This window comes from Melozone crissalis, unplaced genomic scaffold (assembly GCF_028551555.1).
Source record: "Melozone crissalis strain CALT ecotype California unplaced genomic scaffold, PUWL_Pcris_2 ptg000027l_1, whole genome shotgun sequence".
In the NCBI taxonomy this organism is placed as follows: Eukaryota; Metazoa; Chordata; class Aves; order Passeriformes; family Passerellidae; genus Melozone; species Melozone crissalis.
In genome coordinates, this window is record NW_026535805.1 from 16,166,357 (window position 1) to 16,177,292 (window position 10,936).

Below are 10,936 nucleotides of genomic sequence, written 5' to 3' on the forward strand. Positions count from 1 at the left end.
TTCTGTAAGAGAAGTGGGGCTCTGGAACAGGTTGCTCAGAGGGATTGTGGATGCCACATCCCTGAGGCATTCAAGGCAAGGTTGGATGAGGCTTTGAGCAACCTGGTCGAGTAAAAAGTGCCCTTGCCCATGGCAATGCATGGCATGCCCATGCCATGGCAGGGGGGCTGATCTTTAAGTCCCTTTCAACCCAAACCATTTTATGACTCCATAGGGCCTCTCCCTATAAAGGTGGCTCACGCCGCTGGGCTCCAGGCCCCCTCGGCCGTACCCTGGCACATTTCTCCTCTCCTGTTCCGTTAAACGCCCCGGGAGGCTGCGGCGCTGCCCTCGCCGCCCAAGCCGAGCCAAGGCCGCGCTCGGGCGGGCGGGCACCGGCGCAGCCCGAGGCGGCGCGGGGCGGGCCGGGCCCGGCGGGGCGGGGCGGGGCGGAGCGGGACCGTCATGCCAGCGCTGCCCGGCGCCGCCGCCAGTACGAAGGCTGCTGGCCCCATGGCGACTCGCGGCAGCACCATGGCGGCCGGACGGGTCTACGACATCGTGGTGTTCGGCGCTTCGGGCTTCACCGGCCAGTTCGTGGTGGAGGAGGTGGCGCGGGCGGCGGCGGCGACGGCCGCCGGCGAGGGGCAGCTGTGCAGCGGCCGCCTGCGCTGGGCCGTGGCCGGGCGGAGCCGCGAGAAGCTGCGGGCGGTGCTGGATCGGGCGGCCGAGCGGCTGGGTACGGGCCGCGGCCGGGGCGGGGGCGCAGCGCCGCTGCCCGGGGAGGCCCGACGGGTCGGGTGTGCGGGCAAGGGCTGAGGAGCGAAGCGGGGCGAGCCCAGGCGCTGCGGCGGGGAGGAGGGGGCTCGTCCCGGGCGGAGCGGTGTCGGTGACCGCGGTCTCCGGTGCGCAGGGAAGGCGGCGCCCGGCGAGGAGGTCGGCGTGCTGCTCTGCGATGTGAGCGACGCGGGCTCGCTGGCCGCCATGGCGAAGCAGACCCGGGTGGTGCTGAACTGCGTGGGCCCGGTGAGTGCGGGATGCGGGCGGGGCGGTGCCCACGGCCAGTCCGCCCCCGGGGCTGCGGGCGGCCGGGCTGCCTGCGCCGCACCGGGGCAGCGGGAGCGGCCGCGGCCGCGCAGGGACGGCGTAGCTGGTGGAACTCGACCCCGGAGTTCCCAGTACCGCCGTGCACTGCAGTGGCCGAAGGGTTTCCCACCGCCGTCGCAGTGGTGCGGGTCACGGATAGGTGTCCGCTGTGAAATACTGCCGAGATGGTGTTCAGTCTCATAGGCAGCCTAAGATTCAGATGGTAAAGTTTTTGTGTTGGGCCAGAATGTCATTGTTGTTAGGGTTAAGCACGGAGCTGGAAAAGGGGCCCACAGGCTCGCTGCCAGAAGCGCTTGGCCCTTTTAAAACTCAGAGTGGCAGCATTTCCAGTGCATTCAGAGAGCATCAGAGTGTGAGGTGGAAGTTGGGTCATGACCATCTCTTTGAAATTCAGTGTTTAAGTAGAGAATATGCTGATAATAGAGTGCAGGAAGTGTAAAGTGAAATTAGTGGCAGTATTCAATTGGTGTTGGTGATCTGATCTGATTTCATGAGAGAAATCAGGTGCAGTAGTCTGCAGCAAGCTCCATTGGCAGCAGTGAAGTTTATGTTTTCTTCTCCCCACACTCCCAGGAAACAGAAGTGCTCTTGCATTTTAGCCCCCCCCTTAGAAAAATCGATATCACTTTTATTGCAGAGATATACTTTAGGTAAAGCACACCGGATGAGTTGTGGTATGTGGGTTTTCTTTTGTTACATCTGGTGTTCTTTCCTTCTATAGTATAGGTTCTTTGGAGAACCTGTGGTGGAAGCTTGCGTTGAAAATGGTGCAAGCTGCATTGACATTAGTGGAGAACCCCAGGTATGTGATGGTAAAAAACATTACTTTATATCAAGGCTCTGAAAAAGAAGTGTTTGTTTCATGTTTCTGCTTGTATCTGAACATGATGACAATTTCTGCCTCCCGATCTACCATTTCAAGATGCAGTAATTATTTTAAAGTACACTATACTTGGTTGTGTAGTTTTCTTGCTTTTAAGACAGCCTCTTTGGGTCTCTGTAGAAGTTGCAAATTACTGAATATGTTTCAAACCTCTGTTATGATACTACATAGGAATTTTGTACTTTTCATTGCTGTGAAACTTTCATTCTACAGATCAGGAATCGTATATATCTGTCAAAAATACTTGAAGCCTATGATGTGACAGTGAAGTGCTGATGGCTGATATTGGGTATGGCCAAGAATGAATTTCAGCTTAAAATACTTGTTCTGGCTGTGTTTCAGTTTCTGGAAGGAATGTACCTGAAATACAATGAGAAAGCTGCAGAAAAGGGTGTATATGTCATTGGAAGCTGTGGGTTTGACTCCATACCGGCGGATATGGGAGTACTGTACACCAGAGACAAGCTGAAAGGTGACTAGAATATTTTTATGGTGGAAAAAGAATGCAGATTATGCTCTCATCTAGTTTCCTAAAGCAGCAGCGGTCCTGTGGAAACTCTTTTCAGTGTCTCTTTTTGCCTGCCCTTACCAGGTGACCAGTTTCAACCAAATGTGGTAGGGAGAAATTGAGTGTCTCATTGGATGGGTCATTGGCTAGGGGAGGAGTCATGGTCCCGTTGCTCACCGAGAGGGCCCTGTGATGAGCCCAGCTGTTCAGAGCAGGCTGCTAATAACACTGAGCTTGTGGCTTCCATCCCCACGAGGGCATTCCCTCTATGGTGCTCATGGGTCTCCTCCAGCTCAGAATATTCTGTGAATCTGAGAGGACAGAATGTTCAGCTGGGAGCAGCAGGCTGCTCAGCCAATGTCTGGATGTCCCTAGGCAGCCTCAGCACAATTGCCACTTGTGCAGTGAGAATCTGGTTGGGAAGACACAGTGGGAAGGGGTCCACAGACTGAGGGGTAATCAGGTTTCCCAAGTTTCCTTTTTCAACTGCAAGCTCTGAGAAGCTGTTTTGTGAGTGTAAGTAGCAGTGCCTTTGACTTTTATAGCAGCTAGAGGGTAACTGAAAGACAAATGCATTTAAGAAAATATGTGAGAGGGTTTAATTCTATGTAAATAGTGCTTGATCCTGATCCCAGATGAGGATACTCTGTTCATCAGGTCTGACTTTCAGTTGGGAGGGCCCATAAGAGTATCCAAATGTTTTGCTTTCATGGGCTATTAAAAAGGCTGCTAAATGGGATCAGTTTACATAGGAGTCAGCATTCAGTTGAAGAAACCTCAGACTTTGGAGGAGAAACAAGGTATGGAAATGAGTATCTGGATGTTCATGAGGTTGTAATTTGATGTTTGATACCTATTTTGAATAGATGTCTTTTAACTCTTCCTATTTTGACTTTATGGCATTACCTCAGTCTATCCAGTTGCTTGCTATATTGAAATTTATCCATACAAATACAGTTTTCCAATCTCAGAAGGAACTAAGCAAAGCAAAACAAATCAGAATTTGGAGGCGTTGTGTTGTTCTGCTGTTCATCAAACTAAGCATTCTTTGCAGAACACTGTTTTAAACTATGCTAAAATTAAATATTTTCTGTGGTTTGGGTTTGGGGGGCGGTCATGGGTTGTTTTGTTTTGGTGGTGGATTTTTTGTAGTTTGGGTGTAACAATTTTTAAGTTCAAGTTTGCTTTCAGCCTACATCATCTTTTATTTTGAAACTTGGAGGAAAACTAAATGTGGCTCTCAATATTACTTTCCTTTTTTCAATGATTTTTTTTACATTATCTCATTCATTAGATAAATGAAAAAAATTAATGAATAGAGGTAATACTAGTATGACCTGTATTGAAGTAATTTACACAAGAAATCGAATACTTGCTGACTCAAATAGCTGTGCATCTTAATGTTACATTACTTTGCTTTGAGATAAAGATGTAACTCTGCTGATAATGTCAGTGGCCTGCTGTTTTGAGTTTACCAGAGCATTCTCTGGCTTTGCAGACTTATGACTGCATGTGCCAGTATGCAATATTGAAAATATGTAATATTTTCCCCTCCCTTACAGGTACCTTAACTGCTGTTGAAAGTTTCCTGTCGGTGAAATCTGGGCCTGAGGTTAGTTGGTTTCTTCCTTCCTGAAACTCGGGAGTATTTGTGATAACATCACCACAGCCCATCAGAATAAATGTTTCTATATTAAGTCAGAGCAAGGAGCAAGCTGGCAGGTCTTTGATAAGTCTAAGAACTTTATTCTTTAGGAGCTACTAAAAGTATCCTAAGCAAACACCCTTTTGTAAGGTCTGTTTGCAGAGCTGTCTACCCACACTTTGCCCTGGTAAGCTGCTCCAAGAACTATTTTGCCTTTGCAGACATGTGGGAAGGATTCTTACACAAGTGAAACTGTAACAGGTCCAGAGTGTATTGCCAGTAATGCTAGTGTTAGGCTGTTTGGGGTTTTTGTTTGTTGGTGGGGGGAAGGTCGTTTCAATGTACTTTATTGCATGTAATGATAATACCTGTGGATAGTAGTTGTAATAATGTGTAATATATGTAATAATTGTAATGCTGTTGTTAAAACAATGCAACAATGATCCAAGTCAGTCTTGATGCCCAGCAGCCAAACACTACTGCTCCTGGCATGAGCATCCATCTTGCCTTATAAACCATTTTTGTTCTTAAAAAACATCTGGAGGAGTGGAGGAAGCCCATTGAATGGGAGCATAGTATCTGTTAAGCAGCAGGGGACAGGAGTTCCTGGGAATGTATAAATCTATATGTTGGATATGAGGACATATATTTAAATATATAGGATAAGTTCAAAGTGTTGGTAAGAAATGGATTTCAATAATGAGAATTAACTACACTGAGATGTCGTTATGAAGAGCTACAGATATGTATTAAATTCTGTGGGTCCTGAGTATGTTGCAGGTCATGTGGAAAGAGGGGTGGAGATTGTGTCGTGTGTGGCTGATGTGGAGTTCATTTCCCACAGCAGCCCTCACAGTGCTGAGCTGTGTGTGGCAGCTGCAGAGGTGTCAGTAACACAGCAGTGTTGTGGCCACTGCTGAGCAGTGCTGGCACAGCACTCAGGCTGTCTGTGCAGCATTCCCCTCTCACCTCATGGGCTGGGGTGGGCAGGATGCTGGGAGGGGACACAGCCCAGACAGCTGTCCCAAACTGCCCCAAACTCACCATGCTGTGTGAGTTCTGCTCACAATAAAGGCTAAGGGAAAGGAGGAGAAGGGTAGGGGGGAGGCATTTGTTACTACCACACCTTTGCTTCCATATGCAGCTTTTGCTTTATTAACTCACCTTTATCTTTACACACAAGGGATTTTTCCATCTTATTTTCTCCTCCTCCTATCTTAGCTAGGAGGAGAGTTATGGAGTGTCTTGGTAAGCACCTGACATCCAGCCAAGGTCAACCCACACCATTTCAATACACTACCATCATAACATTTATATGTAATAATTGTAATACATGTAGTGATTCTAATATTATTAAAATAATCCATGAAACCTTTAAATACTGAACTAATTATTGTTTCATGGTATGTCACAAGGGTCTTGGTGTACATGATGGGACCTGGAAATCAGCTGTCTATGGCCTTGCAGATGAAGCCAGCCTGAAGAAGCTTCGAAAACAGATAGGATATGCCCCTGTTCCAGTAGTTGGTGCAAAGCTTAAAAAAAGGTATAAGCATAAGATATGGAATACACAGTCTCCTAACAGTTCCAGTATTTATGATACAGATTGCTACAGTATTAAATACTGAAAAGATGCAGTTAGGACTTTAGTATAGTATGAACACAGAGATGCTCATCTAGTAGAATTGTTCAGTTTTCTAGATAAGTTCAGTTTTACTGACTTGTTCATATCTTACTGAAAAGAGAGCACGTGCCATCATTTACTGGGTCTCAAAATTAATGCATTCTAAAGGACTTCTAGTGACAGCTTTTTATTTCAGAAGCAATTAGTAGAATGGAGGGAAAAATGAAAAGACTATTATATCGATTATCAAATTCATCCTTGATATAGTGCATATAGTGAATTATATGTAGTGAATTTTGAGTGAGCCAGGGATATATTTGGAATTGCTTGCTTTCAGTGAAAAGAGATAATGTCACAAAAATTCTTGAGAGAAAAGTGGTAATGGTAAGGCCATTATGGTCAGTTTCTTTCAGTTTGTGTGAAGATTAGAACGGTTTTTTTTCTGACTTAATTTTTTTTTTCATTTGCAGAGGATTTATGTTTTACAGTCCAGAATTCAAGGAGTACTGTCTTACATTTATGGGATCTGATGGTTCTGTTGTGAAAAGGACTCAGCGTTATTTGCACACAGAGTTGCAGGAAACACCTGTAAGTTACTGTTATTTGTGCACTGTTTCATGCTACTTGAGACTGTGGCTCATGAGCCTGCCTTTGCTAACATGATAGTTATGAGATTGTCATGTCAAGTTCTCCTGCTGTCTGATTTCTTGGTATGTATTTGTAGGGAATGGAAACCTTGAGTCACAGGAATACTTGAAAGGTAGCCTTCATGATAAATATATTAAATTCTGCTTCTGTGTAGAGACTTTTCTTGTTGTATCAGCAGAGCTTCTAAAAGCATCATAATTGTAGTCAATGGTAGCCATAGCCAGCTCAGTATAGTGTAGTAAATGTTCTGATACATAATTCATATGCTGCTCATTTGTATCTTAAGATTTCTTTGATGCTTGGGTTTCCAGTGTGCAGAGTAAAGGCAGTGTGAAGTAATGGTGGTGAAAAAGATTATTAATTTTTGTTTTCCATGATTTCCTGAGAGGAGATGAGCACCAACAATCTGTATAACTGCTGTGCAGAATCACAGGCATCAGTTCAGCAATGAGGGTGAGATGGTGCTTTAAAAATGCACTTGGAAGCTACAAATAAGAAAGGCTTGCCATTCTATTTCAGTTTCTCTTTAAAAAAAGCACAAGGAGGAGAAAAGTAAGATCTAGGAAAGAAGGCTGAAATTGGATGCCAGAACACATCTTTCTGTAAAGTCTTCTGTTCTTGTGTACCATGTCTGCTCCCTCTTCACTCTGTAGTTACATTGTCTTCCCAGAATGAATGATAAAGTGAAGCATTCTTCAAAACAGTTCCTTGGAGCTAAGACAATTGTTTAAGGCCCTGTTTAAACCAATGTATGTTGTACCAAATAACTGCATCTTACTTACAGGGTAGATTGATTTATAAAAATCAATTGATGGAAGAAATTAATGTAAATCCTATCACTGAAAATACATTCTTGCTTCAGGTCCAGTATGGTGCTTATGTGACCGTAGGTGGTCTTGGCTCTGTCATCAAGCTGATGTTTCTGGGCATGTTATTTCTTCTTCTGGTGAAGTTTAACTTTGGAAGAAAACTCCTGACAAAAGTAAGTTTTCAAAACACAAAATAATTTAGTGTTTGGAGATGTTGGAGGTACCTTTTATTCTCCATCTTATTTACTATTGGTCTTTTTTTGTCTTTTTCTTCCTTTTTTTTTTTTTCTCTCTTCTATTCATACAGTACCCAGAATTTTTCTCTGCTGGACGCTTCTCAAAGAAAGGACCAACCCAGAAGCAGGTAACTGACTGTTTCCTACCACAGTTTTAGAATACATTTGTTGTAGTAATGGTGGAATAGAAATTTAGAGTCAACTGCTTAGCCTCAAAGAAATAATTTCTAGATGAATCACAGAATATTCTGAGTTAGAAGAGATCCACAAGGATCATCAAAGTCCAACTCCTGGCCCTGCACAGGACACCCAAGAGTCACACCATGTGCCTGAGAGTGCTGTCCAAGCACTTCTTGTCAGGCTGGTGCTGTGACCACTTCCCTGGGGAGCTGTTCCAGTGCCCAGCCACCCTGTGGGTGAAGAACCTTTTCCTGATATCCAGCCTGAACCTCCCAGACACAACTTCAGGCCATTCCCTTGGGTCCTGTCTGGGCACCACAGAGATCAGTGCTTGCCCCTCCTCTTCCTCTCACAAGGGAGGTGTAACTGCAGTGAGGTCTCCCCTCAGTCTCCTTTTCTCCAGGCTGATCAGACCAAGAAGCCTCAGCCTCCACTCATACAACTTCCTCCCTAGGTCCAAATGCATGTTGTGTGTGCCTGTTTAGATAGTTACTGGATATTTAAATATCCACACCTTCTGCTTTTAGACATCAAAGTGTGTGTAACTCCTATGAGGAATAAATGGATAATGTTGCTGGGCCTCATGTATTTCCATGGATGGCTCAGAGCACTCTATCAAAGGTGATGACCAAGGGAGACTGATTAGCAAAAAACCCAGGACTGGAAGTACTGAGAGAACAGACAGACTTTAGTACAAGGCCAGTGCAACAAAGTGGAAGCAGTTAAAAACTCAAATTAACCTTTTTAGCAGTAATTCAAAATAACTCCTTTCATGTTTAAATGGATTATAGTCTTTGGGAGGATTCTATATATAGAATTTGGATACTTTTATTTACTACTTGTGCTTTTCTGGTAGCAACCAGTTTCTCTTTTGGTGACCATGCTTGTCTTGTCCACTACAGATGGATGGAACCTCTTTTACAATGACTTTTTTTGGTGAGGGTTACAGTGAGGGACAAGATCCCCAAAATGCCAAACCAAATGTGAAGATCTGCACTGAGGTGAAAGGACCAGGTATGTATTTTGCCTAGCATTCCCTGCTCTGAAATACAGTTCTGATTGCACTGCTGTCCCTTTCACCCTTGAGAAGCATCTGCAACAGGAACAAAGCCAACTGCCTTTACAGTGTGTTAACTTGGATACTAGAATTCATTGTGACCTGGGTTTTGAAATAGCCAGTTCACTTGCATTCTTGTGAATCTCTTCCCTCTGACTTTCCCTGGTCTGATTTTCATTTTTGCAGAGCAGACCTTTTGAAGGAAGAGGGCTTTAAGAATAGTTTTTAGCTGTTACAGCCTCGACTTAGTACTTTGTTTATTTCCAGTTCCCAGAGAGTGAACTTCAACAGGTCTGGTGTGGTATAATTTCTGACTAATACATAGTTTTGTTCAGGTTATTCCTTGAGGGGAGATGACACCTGAAGTTTAGAGAGAGCAAGAATGCACATTCAGAAATGAGTTACTGGAGCATAGCTTTGAATAACTAGAGATGTGGCAGAATGCAAGTGTTGCATAGTAAAATTCTGAACTGAATACAGGATGGGGAAAGCTCTTGCTGTGTCACAAAGCCTTCTGTCACCATGGTGTGGTCCCTCACAGTTGTGTGGTTAGAGACCATTATGTGAAGCAGTATTTGTCTGGATTAGATCTTAAGGATTTCACCAGCTACTTGGTCTGTTTACTAGGTAAAAAAAAGCTGTTCTTAAATGGGAAAGGCTGTTTCATTGCTAAAGACATTATTCTCCAGAATGCTATGGGGAAGAGCAAGATTACATTCTGCATTTCAAGGCACTGTATTTCATTGGGGGATTTTGGTTTGGTTTGTTTTTTTTGTCAGAGCCTGGATATGTTGCTACACCAATTGCAATGGTTCAAGCAGCTCTATCTCTTCTGGAAGATTCAGCTTCTCTGCCTAAACGGTAAGTACCTTCCCATGCTAAGCAGCTTGCTCTCCTTGAAGCTACTGTGTGCAAATGTTTCTCTTTGAAAATACACTTAATCAGCCCTGTGGATTTGTGTTACTTCACCCAACTGGCTGTGCAAGGGAGATGCTTCACTGCAAGCTGATTTAAAGCCACTTGCTCTTCACTAGCCAATCAGTAGTCACAGGCTTTTAGTCAGGCCTTGGCCTCAATGTCTTTATGTTCAGTTAATGGAGTGGTTTCTATAGAGTTTGCTGGATGCAGAAATGAACCTATGAATATAACCACCCTGCCAAATTCCTCACCCACTCTCTTCTCAGACTAAGTGGCTTTTTTCTTTCTTAGTCAGGGAAGCACATCTCTAGCTTAACAAAAGGTGTCCCTCAATCACTATGCCACTAATGTTTCTCCATTTTGATTTTCACTTACAGGGGTGGTGTGTATTCTCCAGGAGCTGCCTTCTCGAAAACAAAACTGATTGATCGCCTCAACAAGCGTGGTGTTGAGTTCTCTGTTATTAGCAAGCCTGAAGTCTGAAGTGAGAACATAACTGTATGAACTAACACCTTTCCTGGGTATAACTCTAATAAAACCCATTTGGCTGCAAAAGCCTAATCATAAAACAGTTTCACTATGCTATTGTTTGCAGCAGAAACAGAAGAAAATCCAAGTTAAAAGCTATAATAGTATTTGCTATAGTGAGCAAACCCCTAAAGGGTGGGTATTAAGTGTTAATTCACAGACCTATTAAATTGGTAACTTCTTGGGTACTAATTCTGGAATCTTAATCTCATCATCTAAGTTCAGGTTCCTACTTCATGGACCCACTCTACACCATCTGCTTCACAAGTAAGCATAGCTGCCTTGCTTTGCCCCATTCTGCAACTATATAAAGCAGGCAGCCTGGAAACAGAAGTGCCTTAGCAGATAAGCTACTAGTTATTTCTAATGTGTGTTTGGTATTTGTCTTTATTAACATCTTCAATTAATCTTTCCTTTATTTAAGAATTGTTGTTAGTGCACATCTATGTGTAGTCTCTGTAGTTAGGTAAGTAGTCATGAACTGTATTGTGCTTTTGCTTCTGTAAAGAAGGAGGCTTGTTCTGTTGATTGTTTTTGGAGTCTGACCTGATGTGATCCAGGTTCTGGGTGCACTGACCTGTTTCACACTGCTTGATACTGTGGTTGATGAGCCTGCTTTTTGTTGTTAGCCTAAGAATTATGAGTGTCTTGTCCTTTTGTCTGATTTCTGGGTTGGTATTTGTGGGCAATGGAAGCTTTGAGTCACAGGAATATTTGAAAGGTAGCCTTCATGCTTTTCAGGAGTGTGAACACATTAAATTCTGTTTCCGTGTAGAGGCTTTTTTTGTTTTATCAGTAGAACTTGTAAAAACTA

General features: G+C 44.0%; 1 protein-coding gene across 1 annotated transcript; it reads left to right on the forward strand.

Annotated features, from left to right (window-relative positions):
* The first annotated feature begins 431 nt into the window (after window positions 1–431).
* SCCPDH (saccharopine dehydrogenase (putative)) lies at window positions 432–10,896 on the forward strand. The gene is made up of 12 exons (XM_054279722.1): window positions 432–718; window positions 893–1,005; window positions 1,808–1,888; window positions 2,312–2,441; window positions 4,040–4,089; window positions 5,538–5,668; window positions 6,217–6,334; window positions 7,257–7,376; window positions 7,511–7,567; window positions 8,522–8,633; window positions 9,456–9,537; window positions 9,972–10,896. The coding sequence occupies exons 1-12, from the start codon at window positions 445–447 to the stop codon at window positions 10,075–10,077; spliced, it is 1,374 nt and encodes a 457-aa protein (XP_054135697.1). The 5' UTR covers window positions 432–444; the 3' UTR covers window positions 10,078–10,896.
* Window positions 10,897–10,936: the final 40 nt, after the last annotated feature.

Bases quoted from the DNA above. Each gene is read 5' to 3' on its own strand.
- SCCPDH (XM_054279722.1), top strand. From the start codon at position 445: ATGCCAGCGCTGCCCGGCGCCGCCGCCAGTACGAAGGCTGCTGGCCCC. The intron at 4,090-5,537 runs GTTAGTTGGTTT...GTATGTCACAAG, and splicing joins CGGTGAAATCTGGGCCTGAG to GGTCTTGGTGTACATGATGG. The intron at 6,335-7,256 runs GTAAGTTACTGT...TTCTTGCTTCAG, and splicing joins CAGAGTTGCAGGAAACACCT to GTCCAGTATGGTGCTTATGT.